General features: G+C 44.2%; 1 protein-coding gene across 2 annotated transcripts in view; it reads left to right on the plus strand.

The window, feature by feature from the left end:
- The first annotated feature begins 17,268 nt into the window (after positions 1-17,268).
- The window catches only part of LOC126419288 (uncharacterized), a 91,743-nt gene continuing 90,492 nt past the window's right edge, over positions 17,269-18,519 (plus strand). For both annotated transcript variants that reach the window (XM_050086451.1, XM_050086452.1), the window contains exon 1: positions 17,269-17,356. In XM_050086451.1, coding sequence (XP_049942408.1) covers positions 17,284-17,356 — 73 coding nt within the window. In that variant the 5' untranslated portion in view covers positions 17,269-17,283. The remainder of the gene's footprint in view (positions 17,357-18,519) is intronic.

An 18,519-nucleotide genomic window follows, 5' to 3' on the forward strand; every position in this document is an offset into this window, starting at 1 on the left:
AATTGTATAAAAATCGATTCTGTAGTTCGTTGCGGTCACTGGCTACCTTCGCCACGCGCAACGCGCGCTAAACCGTGTCGTCCTAGGAAACCAGCCACATATTTATCACTGCAATGAAAATTGAATTTTACGATTGCAGCCCCATTCTGATGACATTCAACGATGAGCGAAGTATCGGAAATACCTCTTCTTGACAGCTGCGGCTCTGGAAAGGTGAATATCTGTATCCTTCTTACGACTGATCATAATTTTCGTCATAAAATCTCTCATACCCCTTACAGTTATCGGTACGTTGAAATCGCAGTTTTCCACATCATATTCATACCTCCCTTACTACCTAGCATATTCATTTCCTCTGCACATCTTGGAACAGTGACCACAGTAACTTTACGTGCCATAACATACTTTATAAGTCTACTGATCACAGGAAAACCATCACACATTCCTTATTAGGTATAATACTTCGCCAGTGACTGAATGCTGATGGTACCAAACAAAACAGCGAAAATTCTGGGATGGACGGACATGCTCCATTTGGTTTTTCTTGCGAGAGGTATCAGTACGTCTCAGTAAGAGAGTCATAATAGTCTTTTAAGATACCAGCTATTAAAAATATGATCGCAGCGGCTGTGATACTGACGCCCTGCATAAAAAGCGGTCTGCCACACACAAGTATCGCTAACAATATCCATGTTAAAAACTATACACCCTTTATAAACCGAGGTACAGTATTGCTTCCGAATGAAGTGGTCTTCCGGACAAATACCGTGACATTGAATATAGACAACGGTCGCGTGGTGTGTATTGACAGACGGACACTGCGCGTGCAAGTCTCCAGCGGTGTGAGCTCTTAATAAAATGACCCTATTCACCGTATTTTGAAAGCGATTCGCCTAAGGAACATGGTATTAAGCCGATATTTGCATCTTCCTCCTGCCGTTGCTAGACATTTCCCACGTTAACAAACTGTATTTTTAATGCATCCTACCTCAATGCATGCAGTCTGTGTAATAGAGGTTCTGCGAAATATCCATGGGCTTATGGCGAGAGATTATGATGGTTGATTGAGAATGATGGTTCTTATGTACAAGATACAACAGCACATTAATTGCATGGTATAGTATAGCAGTGTGCTCCAATACACCGTTTTGCATAGCTGCAGTACTGTCTAAAATAACGTACAAGTGGTTGAAATAGAGACTTCGCAATTGATAATATGCGTGCAGAGTCTTTATGTGTATGTATGTACACTAATGCCCATTAAAATTGCTATACCACGAAGATGACGTGCTACAGACGCGAAATTTAACCCACAGGAAGAAGATGCAGTGATATGCAAATGATTCAGAGCATTCACACAAGGTTGGCGCCGGTGGCGACACCTACAACGTGCTGACATGAGGAGTTTACAACCGATTTCTCATACACAAACAGCAGTTGACCGCCGTTGCCTGGTGAAACGTTGCTGTGATACCTCGTGTAAGGAGGAGAAATGCGTACCATCACGTTTCCGACTTTGATAAAGGTCGGATTGTAGCCTACCGCGATTGCGGTTTATCGTATCGCGACATTGCTGCTCGCGTTGGTCGAGATCCAATGACTGTTAGCAGAACATGGAATCGATGGGTTCAGGAGGGTAATACGGAACGCCGTGCTGGATCCCAACGGCCTCGTATCACTAGCAGTCGAGATGACAGGCATCTTATCCGCATGGCTGTAACGGATCGTGCAGCCACGTTTCGATTCCTGAGTCAACAGATGGGGACGTTTGCCAGAAAACAACCATCTGCACGAACAGTTCGAGGACATTTGCAGCAGCACGGACTATCAGCTCGGAGACCATGGCTGCGGTTACTCTTGACGCTGCATCACAGACAGGAGGGGCCTGCGATGGTGTACTCAACGACAAACCTGGTTGCACGAATGGCAAAACGTCATTTTTTCGGATGAATCCAGGTTCTGTTTACAGCATCATGATGGTCGCATCCGTGTTTGGCGACATCGCGGTGAACGCACATTGGAAGCGCGTATTCGTCATCGCCATACTGGCGTATCACCCGGCGTGATGGTATGGGGTGCCATTGGTTACACGTATCGGTCAGCTCTTGTTCGCATTGACGGCACTTTGAACAGTGGACGTTACATTTGAGATGTGTTACGAAACGTGGCTCTACCCTTCATTCGATTCCTGCGAAACCCTACATTTCAGCAGGATAATGCACGACCGCATGTTCCAGGTCCTGTACGGGCCTTTCTGGATACAGAAAGTGTTAGACTGCTGCCCTGGCCAGCATATTCTGCAGATCTCTCACCAACTGAAAAGGTCTGGTCAATGGTGGCCGAGCAACTGGCTCGTCACAATACGCCAGTCACTACTCTTGATGAACTGTGGTATCGTGTTGATGCTGCATGGGCAGGTGTAGCTGTGCACGCCATCCAAGCTCTGTTTGACTCAATGCCCAGTCGTATCAAGGCCGTTACTACGGCCAGAGGTGGTTGTTCTGGGTACTGATTTCTCAGGATCTATGCACCCAAGTTGCGTGGAAATGTAATCACATGTCAGTTGTAGTATAATATATTTGTCCAATGAATACCCGTTTATCATCTGCATTTCTTCTTGGTGTAGCAATTTTAATGGCCAGTAGTGTATGTAGAGCTGTCAACGGTGGATGGTTGCGGATCGGACGCATAACTTGCTAACTGTTCATCTATAAACGACGCTGCAGGGGAGACGCACTCTGTAACTAGAGGGGGAGAGAGAGGGAGAAAGAGAGACAGACAGAGAGAGAGAGAGAGAGAGAGAGAGGGAGGGAGAAGGCCGAAGATGCTACCTGCAGTTGACGCACTTCAACTAACGAATAACTTACTGCTGGAGTAATAAACATAAATACCCGAAAGATACATTTGGAAATGTCCAGACAGGTTTGTGAATATGTATCAGAGGTGAAAAGTGTAAATAGAAATACGGACCACATCATATACTTACGGAAAAAAGTCTGAGCAGCAGCAGAAATGAACTCTGTACACATGTCAGCTCCCTGTGGCAGATCCCTGCACAATGGAGTGGAAGTCAAATGAACATGTAGAACTGTTTCCAGACTCTGAGATTCCATCAAGTGCAGCACCACAAGAGTCTGCACACAAGCTCTCTGATTGGTTGGAGCAGTACACGGAATTATTTCCAGACTGCGAGTTTCCAATACATCCATCATCTGCACCCCTCGTTGAGCCTCATATAGGTACAAAGCGACAGTTACTATACTTTTCATCGTGGTCCTATTGAAAATGCATGCATGTGAATCATCTGGAAGAGGGGAAATCTTAGGAGTCTTTAGTAGGTTGGTATATAATACACGCAAATACGAGTATTCTCGCAGAAAATCAAGCAGCTCACGGGTATGCCAGCCATATGACCATATACGTATGGATGACTGTCGAAAAGATATGAAAAATGACGTAAGTGTCGCACACTTTCGGTTTGTTAATACACACCCTGCTATCATCGTCTATATTCAATGAGTAGCAGTGAGGGAGAGAGATAATGTGAATTGTTCAAAGCTAATGCACGTTTAGCCGCACCAGAAATTGTACGTCCAGGAACGCAGGCAGATATGGATGCGTGCGGGTTAAGAAACTCTGTGGCAGTTCCGGAACATTGATTGAAGATTCATTCGTCTGCGTTCTGGTATGTCTTGATATTTACCTCGTCTCTCCAGCGATGTACAACAATGCCGGCGTGCCTGCGTCGGCTATTCTCTCTTCGTATTGACTTTTTCTCCGGAAACGCCCATTTAAAAATCCAAGTCCTCATCCCATCCGGATGTAGAGTTTACGACGTTACTCGGTAGGGGAATGAAAACTTGCGACTTCCTCATATTTAACTTTTAAGACAATATTGGAAGAGTTCAAGTACATATATCTTTATCGCACCAGCGCAAAAGTTTCAATTTTCTGCCAGCTTATTGCATAAAAATGAATTTATTTATGAAAATACAAAGTACAGTCACCAACAAACTTTACATATTCACATACTCCTTTACCTTTCACCCAAATGAATACAGACTCATTTAAAGATATTTTTCTCTTATTACGAGTATACAAAGACAATGCAGAAGGCGACAAATATGCAGATTTACCAAAGTCTTTATTAGCAAGTTCTGCAATATGGTAGGTACGATAGGCAATGATGTCTCTATCAACAAAACTTTCAAGTCCAGGTACGTTAGGAACTCCAGTACATCCACGTACAATGGCTACAGTCGGCCAACCGTTACCATGATCAAAAGTATCATTAATGTCAATACTAAAATTAAGTCTACAACCACAGAAAACACAAGGTCCGTCGACAAGTGCAGTAGCAGCAGCACTCTTAACTGGTATGCGGTTCTTCTCGTCTCCATCTGTTGTGGCGAACTCGATGTTCTCGATGGCTTTATACACTGTCTGTTTAGAATGGCGACGAATTCTCCTGCAAGGCATCGTCTCTCCCCCCCCCCCCCCCCCCGCCACCCCCCTCCCTGTATATGGGCATGATCCATATCAATGGACGTGGGTATACAGTGGTGGTGTATTACACTATTTGCACCTCTTTTTGTACTTTAAACTCTTGGCTTGTCAGCGTACTGAGACCTTTATTGGTAGACACGTTTACCTCGTGTACACCCGGAACGTGTCATTATATAAACATTTTGTGTAACGTACACCATACAGATTAATAGTACTGCTATTTATAAAAAATTTTAAGGAATGCGTCAACAGGTGCGTTTAAATTCAGCGTCTGCAGTTTGATTATTGGAATCGGACCGCTGCTATTGCAGCATTGTCCAGTGCATGCACCTCACGTGGCGTACGCTGCGCGCACACTTGATTTTGTGGACGCTGTGATTAAACTGAGATGTCCATGAGTGTGCTACAATTTCTCTTCCTTACCCGAAGTCGATAAAGGTGTTCATCTCATTGGTGCAGCGTGGTGTGCTGAGGCTTGTGCATCGTGGAACCATCGAAGCTGAGGCGATGAGGTTCGTCGTTTACGGCCCAGGCATTTGCTCCTGTTGTAAACCACGCTATCATCATCCCGAAGGCACTTGAATGGGTTCAAGGTAAGAGTCCAGTGCCTTCATTCGTTTGCATACCATCTCTGTAGTAGAATATCTTGTCAAAACACTAGTCCACTGTGGATATAAATGTTCATTACTGAACAACACTGGCACACGTTATTTGCGGGAACACACAGAGAACTACGGGTTTCAAACCTTCACAAAATGTTCGTAGCACATTTACAGTTATTAGTTCACATACGCAATCCTGGAAAACATATTCAGCTTTACATTGCCTCATATAGATAGTTTTTACACTTCATCATTGTTATGTTACGATAACTTAAGTATTTACCTTTTAAAATATACTGACACGCAGGGTATGCGTATTTATTACTCCGTCCAGAAATATTTTCATACGTAATTTACATTTCTTTACATAAATATTGCACAAAAATTTATATTAATACTGTACAGAAATTATACACAGAAGACAATATTAGGAACATTTCTTGTTATTTTATGTCCCGTAACATTTTTCCGTTTTTACATTACAATCTGTATCACATTTTGAATGTTCATTTGTAAACAATCTATAGTCATCTTGTTGTTGTTGTGGTCTTCAGTCCTGAGACTGGTTTGATGCAGCTCTCCATACTACTCTATCCTGTGCGAGCTTCTTCATCTCCCAGTAAGTACTTCAACCTACATCCTTCTGAATCTGCTTAGTGTTTTCATCTCTTGGTCTCCCTGTATGATTTTTACTCTCCACGCTGCCCTCCAATACTAAATTGGTGATCCCTTTATGCCTCAGACCCATCTTATCTTACTTTAATATTACACAGGTTGTCATTTTTTCAATCTAATTTTCCAGTGCTGACAAAATATTCGCATACAACATTATCACTTGATGTTTATGAGTTTAGTGTTCATACATCGCACTGACGAGAGTATCCATCGCTGATGCTGAAGGAAAGAAAGCTTCATAACATGAAATCGCAATAAGCCTACAAAACTGCGCCTCTGACAAGTTTACTGGTATGCATCTGCTAGTCTACAGGAAATGTTATGGACAGAAAGAAGTGTTCATTTTTAGCCTGCTACTGAAATGCTTCGTTCATCACGAGAGAACTATTGAGTACATAATTTCATGACTGTCTACTCGCGTTAATCCACTTACTTCGTGTTTACTACCTACTGGCACATTCTGACACTACAGTATTGTGTTGTACAAGTGTCATCATCGACTGTAAACATTTTCGGTGACTTATACTTCATTTTCCTACGTGATATCACTGTTTTGTATTCTGTTGTGCATGGACATGTCTCCACGAGCATTGTGCCAACGACCAAGTGTAAAATAATTCAATATATTACAGTTATACATCTACATACATACTCCGCAAGGTACGGTATGGTGCACGGTGGAGGGTAATTCGTACCACCACTAGTCATTTCCTATCCTGTCCATGCGGCGGATGCAGCAAAGACATCAAGGTTCGAGGAGGACGACCGTGGAGCAACTCAGCCGGCGAGCGACCATCTCGAGGCTGGGAGCGATACGAGGACAAGAAGAGCAATAACGCGTCCTCCCGAGAATGCGACTCTTTCAACTTCAACATTTGTGACTTGAAAGTCCGGACCAATCGTTCAGCGGCACCGTTTGACTGAGGCGAAAACGGCGCTGATGGCAGATGTTGAATACCATTGGCCTAGCAGAATGACTAAAATTCTGCGGACATGAATTTCGGGCCATTGTCGGAAACAATAGTCTGTGGAAGACCTTCAATGCAAAAGATAGCGGATAACGCTTGGATGGTGGCAGATGACGTCGTGGAAGACATCCGGACAACAAAAGGAAAATTACTGAATGAATCCACCACAACCAACCATCGAGCATTCCAGAATGGACCAGCAAAATCGATGTGTATGCGTTGCCAAGGGGAAGTGGCTTTCGGCCATGCAAAGAATTTCCGCGGTGGTGCGGATTGTTGTTCGGCACACGCCATGCAAGAAGAGCACATATTCGTAATAGCAGCATCGATTCCGAACCAAGTACAGTGCTGGCGAGCAAGTTGTTTCGTTCGCACTATACCCCAATGTCCTTGGTGGAGAAGCTGTAAGACAGAGGACTGTAACGAACGTGGAACCACGACTCTGGACTGATCATTATCAGAACGCAACAGCAAAACACCACGTCGAACAAAAAGTCTCTCCTTGTGAGCAAAAAATCGGCGAACCAACGGATCCTCGATCCGTGATTTCGACAAGGGCCATTGCGTAGCAACAAAACGCAAAACGGTAGCAAGGACAGGGTCAGCAGCTGTGGCTGTAGCTACCTGACGAAAATCAATCGGAAACGATTCGACCACGTCATCGGTTTCCGCATCAATGAACATGCAAGCAAGTTCGGAAGAATCGAATGCTCTATCCTCAGCAACAGGCAAACGGGACAACGCATCGGCGTTTCCGTGCTTAGCAGTGGACCGATACAAGATATCGTAGCGGTACTGCGAGAGGAAAATAGACCAGCGAATGAATTTCTGTGCTGTACGTGGAGGTACAGGCGTGTTCGGATGAAAAAGCGACGTCAAAGGTTTGTGGTCTGTGATGATGGTAAAGTGACGACCATACAAGAAATCATGGAACTTAGTAACACCAAATACGAGAGCCAAAGCTTCTTTCTCGATCTGTGAATAATTTCTTGGCGCAGACGAGAGCAATTTGGACGCAAAGGCAATAGGGCGATCATGCGAGCCATCTTTGTGCGCAAGCACAGCACCGATCCCGAAATCCGATGCATCTACCATCAACAAAAGGGGTTTCTGGGGATCGAATGGCGTAAGGCAAGTATTTGAAAGCAACGCCGATTTCAACTGGCGAAAGGCGCGTTCGCATTCCGTCGTCCAGACAAACGGAACACCTTTACGGCGTAAGCGATGAAGCGGAGCTGAAATGGGAGAGGCATGGGGGATATATTTATGATAATAATTTATTTTACCCAGAACACTCTGTAGTTGCTTCAAATTCTGCGACGAAGGCAAATCTTGTATGGCATGGAGGTGCTCGGGACTGGGATGTATGCCTTGGGCATTGATTACATGTCCCAAATATGGTAAGTCACGAGCAGAAAACACACATTTGTCCTTCCACAAGCGAAGACCATTTTGTCGCAAGACCTGAAATAATGTTCGGAGGTTGGCTAAATGTTCTTCTTCCGTCATTCCGGAGATCACAATATCGTCCAGATAGTTTGCTGCAGTAGGGACCGAGACACAAACAGTTTGCAGATATTGCTGAAACAATGCAGGGGCGGATGCACACCCGAATGGCAGTCTTTTGAATCGGTACAAACCAAGATGCGTGTTAACCACCAAGACGCGCTGGGATTCGTCGTCCACTGGTATTTGCAAGTACGCATCTGCTAGGTCAAACTTCGAAAAATATTTACCCGGGCACAGTTTGTCAAAAACGGGGTAAAGGATAAGTTGCAATCACTAGTTGTGGATTCACTGTTGCCTTGAAGTCCACACAAAGTCTCAATTTTCCGGAAGGTTTTGGCAAAATTACTAAGGGTGATGCCCAGAGAGAAGCCTGCACACGTTCAATCACACCTTGTGACTCCAAATCGGGTAAGGTTCTTGCGACCTCATCACGAAATGCGTGGGGAACATTGCGCGCTCGGAAAAATTTCGGTTGCGCGTTGACTTTCTGTTCCAAATGTGCTTTATAGTTCTTAGCGCAACCAAGGCCCGGTGCAAAAATGTCTGCAAATTCTTCACATAGACGAGAAACACTGGCGGAAGGCACAGTCTGGTTCACTAATAGGACCTGATTTACTATAGACAAGTTAAACAACTGAAATAAATCTAAACCAAACAAGTTCACTGCAGAAGAAGAACGAAGTACGTAAAATGACACAAGTTTTGTTTGTCCCTTGTATGTGGCAAGAAGGCTGCACTGTCCTAACACAGGGATATTCTGACCGGAATAACTGTTTAACGTAACATTTGCGGCACGCAACGGAGGTGTGCCCAGTTGTTTGTACGTGTCTTTATTGATTAAAGAAACCGCAGCTCAGGTATCGAGTTGGAATGGTATCACGTGGCCAAGAATGTCCAAGTCCACAAAAAGTTTATTGTCCTGCTGACGACAAGAGCGACTGTCTCGTGCAATTTGAACAGACACTGGTACAGAATCACTTGCTAATTGACGTGATTTCCGGCGACGTCGACGCACACTTTTTGTGGGACGAACACAGTCACTGTTAGAGAGATTAGCACTGGGCGGAGTGGAATTAACTACATGAATTTCCATGGGCGAAGGTTCACGAGCCTGAGTATTCTTGGTTCGATTCCGGCGCGAAGCAAAGGGCCTGGAATGGTTGTGAGTGTCCGATCTGAGCTTTTTCTGGCAAACACTCTCAACATGTCCTTTTTTATTACAGAAAAAGCAAATAGCGTGGCGTGACGGGCAATTCTCACGTGAATGTCTAGTAGCACACCGCGGGCATGATTTTAGCACCGCATTTGCTTGCTGCCGCGGGACACGTGGTTGAGAGCTTGGCGGCAGCTGCGCGGTCGAGCGCGAGGGCTGTTTACTGTTCCGTGCAGCTCGCCTGGCGGGCCGGTTAATGTGACACACGGCTGGCGAAGTTGCAAATGATTCCTGAGCAAAGTCTTGCCTATCCAATATGTCTATCACTTGTTGAAGGGAGGGATTGACTAGTTTCAAAATTTGCTCCCGTATACGAACATCAGAAACATTCTGTGCAATTGCATCACGTACCATAGTATCGGAATAAGGGAGTCCACATTCAGACTCAAAAGCACAATCCCTAGTAAGGCCGTGCAAAGTTGCAACCCACTCCCGATTAGTTTGACCAGCCGTACGTTTTGTACGAAAGAACGTGTGGTGTCACCGCCAGACACCACACTTGCTAGGTGGTAGCCTTTAAATCGGCCGCGGTCCATTGGTATACGTCGGACCCGCGTGTCGCCACTGTCAGTAATTGCAGACCGAGCGCCACCACACGGCAGGTCTAGAGAGACTTACTAGCACTCGGCCCAGTTGTACAGCCGACTTTGCAAGGAACGGTTCACTGACAAATACGCTCTCATTTGCCGAGACGATAGTTAGCCTAGCCTTCAGCTACATTTGCTACGACCTAGCAAGGCGCCGTATTCAATTGATATTGAGATTCTATTAATGTATCATCAAGAGCGATGTTCTACAAATGTGGATTAAAGTTAAGTATTCCAGAAGCTACGTACTTTTCTTTATAGCATTCATTGCGTATCCTGTTTCAGACCTCACGCCAGCCTGCGTGAGTTTAAGCGCGTGCCTTTCGGCTTCCTCTCATTGTGTCTAGGCTGTCTTGTCTAGACACAACAGAACGTATACCGTTTTGTAACTACATTGACTGATTCCTTGAAATATGCATCCAATGCAGCCAAAATTTCTTCATAGGACAGAGTTGCTACGTCGCGGCGGGGAAACAATTTCACTATCACACGATACATCTGGACGCTGACACATGACAATAAGTGAGGCTGCCGCTCATTACCTTGAATTCTGTAGGCGGCGAGATGGAATCCAAATTGGCGTGACCACTCCGTCCAGCTTTCCATTGCCGCATCAAATTGACGAAAAGGTGGTGCAACTGCGTGTTGTGGCTGCGTGAGCGGTGAAGCGGCGGCTGCCGCATCGTTTTGCATTGCACGTTGACCCTGGCCGAGCTGTCCAAGGGCATCCAATAACGCCTGCGTCTGCTGATTCTGCAAGCGATAAAATTCGGACAGTACATCTGGAGAATTTGGCGAAGCCATGACACATGTAATTAGAGCAATACGACCGTTAAATCGTCGTCGCCAAAAATGTTGTGTCTAGACAAGACAGCCTAGACACAATGAGAGGAAGCCGAAAGGCACGCGCTTAAACTCACGCAAGCTGGCGTGAGGTCTGAAACAGGATACGTAATGAATGGTATAAAGAAAAGTACGTAGCTTCTGGAATACTTAACCTTAATCCATAATTGTAGAACATCGCTCTTGAGGATACATGCTTCATATAATAAATATCAATTGAATACGGCGCCTTGCTAGGTCGTAGCAAATGTAGCTGAAGGCTATGCTAACTATCGTCTCGGCAAATGAGAGCGTATTTGTCAGTGTAGCGTCGCTAGCAAAGTCGGCTGTACAACTGGGGCGAGTGCTAGTAAGTCTCTCTAGACCTGCCGTGTGGTGGCGCTCGGTGTGCTATCACTGACAGTGGCGACACGCGGGTCCGGCGTATACTAATGGACCGCGGCCGATTTAAAGGCTACCACCTAGCAAGTGTGGTGTCTGGCGGTGACACCACAATATGCAAGTGTTTTGCTGTTGTTCAGTATGCTATTTCATTAAACTGTCATGTAGTTTCTACTGTATGGTAGCAGAAGGTAATAAATGCTTTGAACTGTAAGATGTAGTCAATACTCAAGGGCGGCGGTTACTACAATGTTTTGCTGGCTTTAACTGAATTAAGATGAGTTTGTGGAAAATTTTGAAGTGTTAATAACACTGTTTAATTTAGTACAAAGACCAAACTATTTTCTTTTGCAAGCGCACTTTAAGCTTGAAGTCAGATCGTCAGTAGTGCCCATGAGTGTTTTGCAATGCTAGGGCAACTTTGTGTGTATTTTGACAAATTTAATACGATTAAAAAGATCGAATTTCGCTTGTCAGCTAAATTACAATTTATTTCAGTAGTATCAATAATGGAATCACACCTATTTTAATAAGTACTGTAAAACAGACAATGTAGATGTGGAAATATGTAATTTGGCGTTTTATTGCGACTTTCAAAGTGTCGTATAATTATCCAATTTTGGGTGTCACCGGTGTACCTCACATTCTAAGTTTTAAAAGTAATGCCAATATGCAACACGTGTGTATCTTTTCAGTGCAAAAGAACAATTCAATTACAACGATCTTACCATGTGTGTTTTGTGTTTGAAATCTTACTATTTTGAGAAATACTTCTCTTTTATGATAAGCGATATGTGGTTATGTGTGCTTCTACTCAATATCAAACACAGAGTTTTGTGATGAATGCACTGTATTTTCGAACTATGGATTTTTCAACTCTGTGTGATACCTTGTTTCACCATTGTATTTGGTTATATTGTTTTTAAACGATTATATTTCATGCAGTATGAAAATCTAGGAGATATATAAGCAGTTTAAGCGGTACATCACAATAAATATCTCATCTAAACATCTTCTCTTCCTAAAATAGAGCTTGGTAAGTTCGTTTGTCTTTGATTGTATTGTGTGTTTACTTGAGTTTTCTTGAGTACTATAAACAGGTAATGGTTATAGTATTGACTGTGGACATATATAGAGAGCCTTCGCACCATAGCTCGTAAATGTCACAGCCTTTCTCGAAAGTGTGTTTTCGTACATAACCTTGTGTGTGTTTAGACCAAATGTAATAAAAATCAATATTGGCCCATCAATACTATAGTTAAATTTTTTTCTATGGCAGAACATACAGCATTATCTCCTCCCCCCTCCCCCCCCCCCTCAAATAAAAACAAATTGGTGCTTGGCGAGGTGATATTAGGAACTCATTGGTCCATCTTTGAAGCGAGTAACATACCATTAAGTAAGCATACGACTGAAACGAAGACACACTTTATGTATTCTGACACATATTTTAGACGTTGTTATACGGTTGTGACACCTGACTTAACCGCTTAGTGTGTTCTTTTCGACAGGATTCGAAAATATCATTACATAAATATCGTGTTGCTGGTGAAGTTCATGTATTTTTGCTAACATTTTACACGTCGAATAATTATTCTGTCACTTGTCAAACGTCGTGTCTCTTGTTATAGAAATTAGGTATGGTAATCGTTACGGCGTAAAGTCAAAGCGCCGGCACGCCAGTCGGGGACCACATCGAATACTTGAGTTCCGCTCGTTATTACGTACCCTTCACAGAATTTGATATAAATACATATCGGACGATTACCGGCCCTAGGTGAATTCAGTTCCATATACAACTGATTTTCAAGAGAAGAGAGGTCTGTGAAGAAGACGTCAGCCAATCACAAGTTGACCGACCTCTTCCCAAGACGACAAATAGGCGGCAGCGGCCTCTATGCGAAGAGGACATTAGCTCCGCGCCAACTGGTCGCGGCTAACTTCTACAGTAGGATCAAGACAATGCATTTCAAGACCGGCGACTTAGGAATTGTATATACTGAAGAACATTGTTTGTTTTGTCTCCCGCCCTTTGCTTCTTGCGACACGTTTGTTTACCACAAAGTTAAGTATTGTCATGTACTTTCCGTAATGAAACTCATTAATACTATTTGCTTGAATTGTTGTCTAGCGATCCGAGAAGCAGGTTTTCTAAACACACCATCTTTGACAACTAGGCAGGACTCAAAAGTAATATTTAATTTGACGGTTCGTGCCTTATATCACGTTCATGTCAAAAATTTAATATAGCTGTTATTTAGATCCGTACACAGCATGGGGCACTTAATTTGTGAGTTCACAGTTTTGTATTAGGCATTGATATTGCCGAGTACATGCGTGTAGAAATAAACCTGTGACACATGAACACAAGCATTGCATTTTTGTGTTGCTGACGTACTTTTGCAGTCATTTAAGGCGCAGAAAAAACGCAGTAACACTCGACAAGAGTCATGCATTTCATAAAGCTATTTAGATGTGGAAATATTTGATTTGAGGGTCCATTGTGCCTTATACCAAATTTGACACAGCGATCTAATTATGGGCCTTCTTAAGTGCTGATGGCATAAATATTGTGTGCAGCTGTTTTTTTTTTAATGGCCTGTAAATTACTGGGATGTGATTGGCTCTTTCGTTTTAATGGCTAGTAGAAATACTGGGATGAGGTTGGGTATTTCATTTATTGGCCTGTACAGTAGCCGGCCGGTGTGGTTGTGCGGTTCTAGGCGCTTCAGTCTGGAACCGCGTGGCCGCTACGGTCGCAGGTTCGAATCCTGCCTCCGGCATGGATGTGTGTGATGTCCTTAGGTTAGTTAGGTTTAAATAGTTCTAAGTTCAAGGAGACTGATGACCACAGATGTTAAGTCCCATAGTGCTCAGAGCCATTTGAACCATTTGAACCTGTACAGTATTGGCTTGGATTGGATGAGAGGCGCATATGCTGGGCTGTGATTGGAGGAGATGGGCGCGAATTACTGCCATCATGGATTGTGACATCATGTAGAACGAAAGGCAGCACACACTACACGCTCTGTGACATTTTTGTGGCAGTAAGTACATCACATCCTAGATAGGAACCAACTGTCACAAGATATAAAATCGTAATGCAGCTTACCATTAACAATACTTAACTTAACCCTACGACTGTGAAGACAAGTCAGGGAGTTGTGTCTATTCGATTGTGTAAGTGAGGGAAGTATTGTTTGTTTCAGTCATTTCTGCCTGTGTCTGGAAAGTCAGTCTTTCTGTTGCTCTTTTCTCTGTGGGGGAAGTCCTTCTTTCCACTGCTGTCTTTCTTTACTTACCTTCCTGTGGCTTGTCGGTCCCACCTGAGGATTCTCGAAGCGTCTCGGACTTGTCGGCAGCATATCAGCCCGTGCATGGCCGCTTCTGCCTGGCTGGAATTATTTCTGAAGTCTATCAAGCCGCAAGCACATCAACATTAAAAAACAGCAGAAATGTATACTCACTGTTAAACATAGCTAATGACTCTTTAGACTCTTAGTTTTCATGTTTCTTTATTTCCCGAGAATTAATTCAGAAAAATGGAAATTGATATGTGTGAAAATATAAGTGCTATTACTAAATTTTCTTTGGTGGTGAATCCGTGCCTGACTAGGCTAACGGAGAGGAATAAACTTGAAGTTTCCGAACTGCACTCCCACAATAGTTAAAAATAAACGATCGAAGTATGATATAATGAGTTGTTGCAAGCATGAAGAAAAATATCAGCGGATGGTCTTGCCCAATAGAATAGTACAATAGTCTGTTATCGTAACACATAACAGTTTACTTGCCAATGAAAACTACAGATGTAGAATATTTACTGAGGCAGACAACGATGCTTATTGAGGAAGTTGCATGTAGAGATGGTGGAACGGCAAGGTGAGGTGCATAGTTTATACCGTTTTTCTGTTTTCTGGCGCAAAGGGGGAAGTGAAACGCTGAGAATACTACATAGTCCTGTTTATACCAACTGTAAAATGCTTCGTCTTGTGAGCTTTTTCCTTCGGTCTCGGCCAGGCGTGCTCTGGTATTTAAATCACGTCTTTTGCCATTCGTGCACTGCAATTGCTCTTGTCCACGAGTATTCAACAAGCTGTAACATGTCTGCAAACTAATTTGAGACTGGCATATCACCAAACGACTAACAACTGTGCTTACTTCTAAAATTGTTCAGTACATCTCCGCTTTGTAAAATGCTTGTTGCATAGCTTCAATATTAAATTTGAAGCACTTGATTTTAGAACCAGTACAAATTTCAAACTGCTGTTAGAATACTCGAAGAACATGGAAAGGAAGCAGTAGTCACGAGGTAGTGAGACAGAGTTTCAGCCTATCCCCAATGTTAACCAGTCCGTACGTTGAGCAAGTAGTAAAGGAAATCCAGGAGAAATATGCAAAGCGATTTCAGAAAGAAGAAATAAAAATATCGTAAGCTAGGAAATCAAGAAAGAACAACCTAGATATAGATGAGGTGATGAGGACAAGCCTGAGACGTGCTCTGGATAGAGGAGAATGGAGACATTGGACGCAGCAAGCTGTGTCTGGTAAGATGAGTGGACGTCGAGTCACGAATGTGACGTGAAGCAAGGTGATCCAATGGGCTCCACAAGCATGTCCGAAAATTACGGGAGAGGCCCACAGAAACTGTATTCCTTCAGTTGTCGGAAACTGCATTGGCAGAGTTATTTGGGAATTGACATCTGCCAGACAGGTGTTTCAGATCGAAACAGACGGAGGCTACTTGTTAAAGAAATCCGTCGCCTTTAGGAACTGAGATCAGTGGATGTTGATGACAGAGATGATGTATAGGGATAACTTAGTACAAAGGCGGGTCAGATGGGGATCTTTATCAAAGTAGTGAGAATCAAACAGATGCGGTACTACCCGCATGTGGAAAGTATTGTCTGAAAATGAAATACCAAGACCTGTGATGGAGTAAAATCCATAGAAAACGTGAGCCCTCGACGAACACCGTACTAGTATAATAACTGGACAGATGACCTTAACCAGGTGGGTGTTCCATATCGAAAGAGACGGATGCTAGTTGTTAAAGCAGCTCATGGTTTCAGGATCTGTGATCACGGATGATGGTGAAAGTGGTGTTGTATTAGGAATATGCTGGGACGACAACATTAACACACAGGAGGAAGAAATGTAAGACCCCATGAAAGCAGTGTGAAGAGAGCAGATCAATTAGTCTGACAAATGACAAGGCCATTTGAAAATGGAATTCCCAGAGTTGTGACGGAATGAGACATACAGAAATTACATCCACTTGGTAACTGTAGACTTCCTTTGCAAGAGGATGTTAAGAACGGCCTCAACCTGATGGGCATTTCAGATCAAAAGAACGCAGCCAGATTCTTAAGTCAGTTCATGATCTTTAGGGTCCGTGATTGCTCGGTGATGATAATAATGCAGTATCAGGGATTCGCTAGGATAGTGAGAGAACCAAGCACATTCAGTGAGTCCATTATGTGATAATGATGTCTGAACATGAAATACACAGACTTGTGATAGAGAGAAACTCAAAGACAAAATGCACCTTTGGTAGATTAGCAATGTGTTGAGAGGAAGAAATGCAAAATCAGATTGATGAGTATAAGGAACTATTTTTAAGCAATTCATGGTCTTCAAGTTGATTTTGGCGTTGGTACTGGTGGTGGGGGTGAAACTGGAGGTGTTGAGGACACAAGTGGTGGTGGTTGTGCCGATGGTAGCGATACTGAAGCTGAAGTTTTCGATGATAGAGTATAAATTATTTGAAAGTGTGACAAAATTAGAGCAAGGGAGGAGCAGATGGAAGACAGAATGAGGGCTGTGGAAGGATAGTGTAACTGGTGAGGAGACGTCGCTCTTGGCCCTGGCGAGGTCGGCTGGCGTGGGGTGGCGGAACAGCCAGCGAGCAGTGGCCAGGGTGGGGGCCGGCAGGCCACAGCCGCCTCCGCCTCCGCCCCCGGCCAGCAGAAGCCTCCAGCGCGCCGCCGCCACCAGACATGCCGCCCATCGCCGCCTCCGCCGTCGCCGCCGCGTCTCTCCTGCTGCTGGTCGTGGACACCGCAAACCTGCGTGAGTTGCCAGTCCGGCTGCTGCCGCCGCAATCTACCTGACGGTGTGTAACCCGTACGTATTCGTAGTACAATGAGGACAGCGATACGCACGTATACCAGATGGCGGAAGTATCGCGTACAAAATGTATAAAAGGGCAGTGCATTAGCGGACTTACCATTTTTGTGCTCAGGTGATTCATGTGAGAAGCCCTCCGACCAGATTATGGTCGCAGGACGGGAATTAACAGACTTTGAACGTGGAACCTTTGTTGGAGCTACACACATGGGACATTCTGTTTCGGAAATTCTTAGGGAATTCAATATTCCGACATCCAGGATGTAGCGAGAATACCAAATTTCACGTGTTACCTCACACTACGGACAACGAGGTACCCGACGGCCTTCAATTAACGATCGAGAGCAGCGGCGTTTGTGTAGACTTGTCAGTGCTAACAGACAATCAACATTGCGTGAAATAGCTGCAGAAACCAGTGTGGGACTTATGACGAAAGTATCTGTTAGCAAAGTGCGGTGAAATTTGGCGTTAATGCGCTATGGCAGCAGACGGTCGACGCGAGTGCCTTTGTTAACAACACGACATCGCCTGCAGCGCCCGTGCTATGCTCGTGTTCATATCGTTGGACCCTAGACGACTGGAAAACTGTGGCCTGGTCAGATGAGTCCCAGTTTCAGTTGGTAGGATTCCAGTGTGGCACAGGCCCCACGAAGTCATGGACACAAGTTGTGGTGTCTGCATAATGGCGTGGGGAATGGACTGAGTGCTCTGATCCAACTGAATCGATCGTTGGCTGGACATGGTTATGTTCTGCTACTTGGAGACCTTCTACAGTCATTCATGGACTCCATGTCCTCAAACAACGATGGAGTTTTTATGGATCATAATGCGCCATGTCACCAGGCCACAGTTGTTCGCGAGTGCTTTGAAGAACATTCTGGACAATTCTAGCGAATGATCTGGCCATCCAGACCGCCGACATGAATCCTGTCCAATATTTGTGGCACAAAAACGAGTGTTCTGTTCGTGCACGTGCACAAAGTCCTGCACCGGCCACACTTTCGCCGTTGTGGACAGCTGTAGATGCAGCATTGTCCAATATTTCTGCAAGAGACTTATTAAGGCCATTCCACGTCGCCTTGCTTCACTACACCGGGCAAAAGGAG

Source organism: Schistocerca serialis, chromosome 9 (genome assembly GCF_023864345.2).
Source record: "Schistocerca serialis cubense isolate TAMUIC-IGC-003099 chromosome 9, iqSchSeri2.2, whole genome shotgun sequence".
NCBI classification, from domain to species: domain Eukaryota; kingdom Metazoa; phylum Arthropoda; class Insecta; order Orthoptera; family Acrididae; genus Schistocerca; species Schistocerca serialis.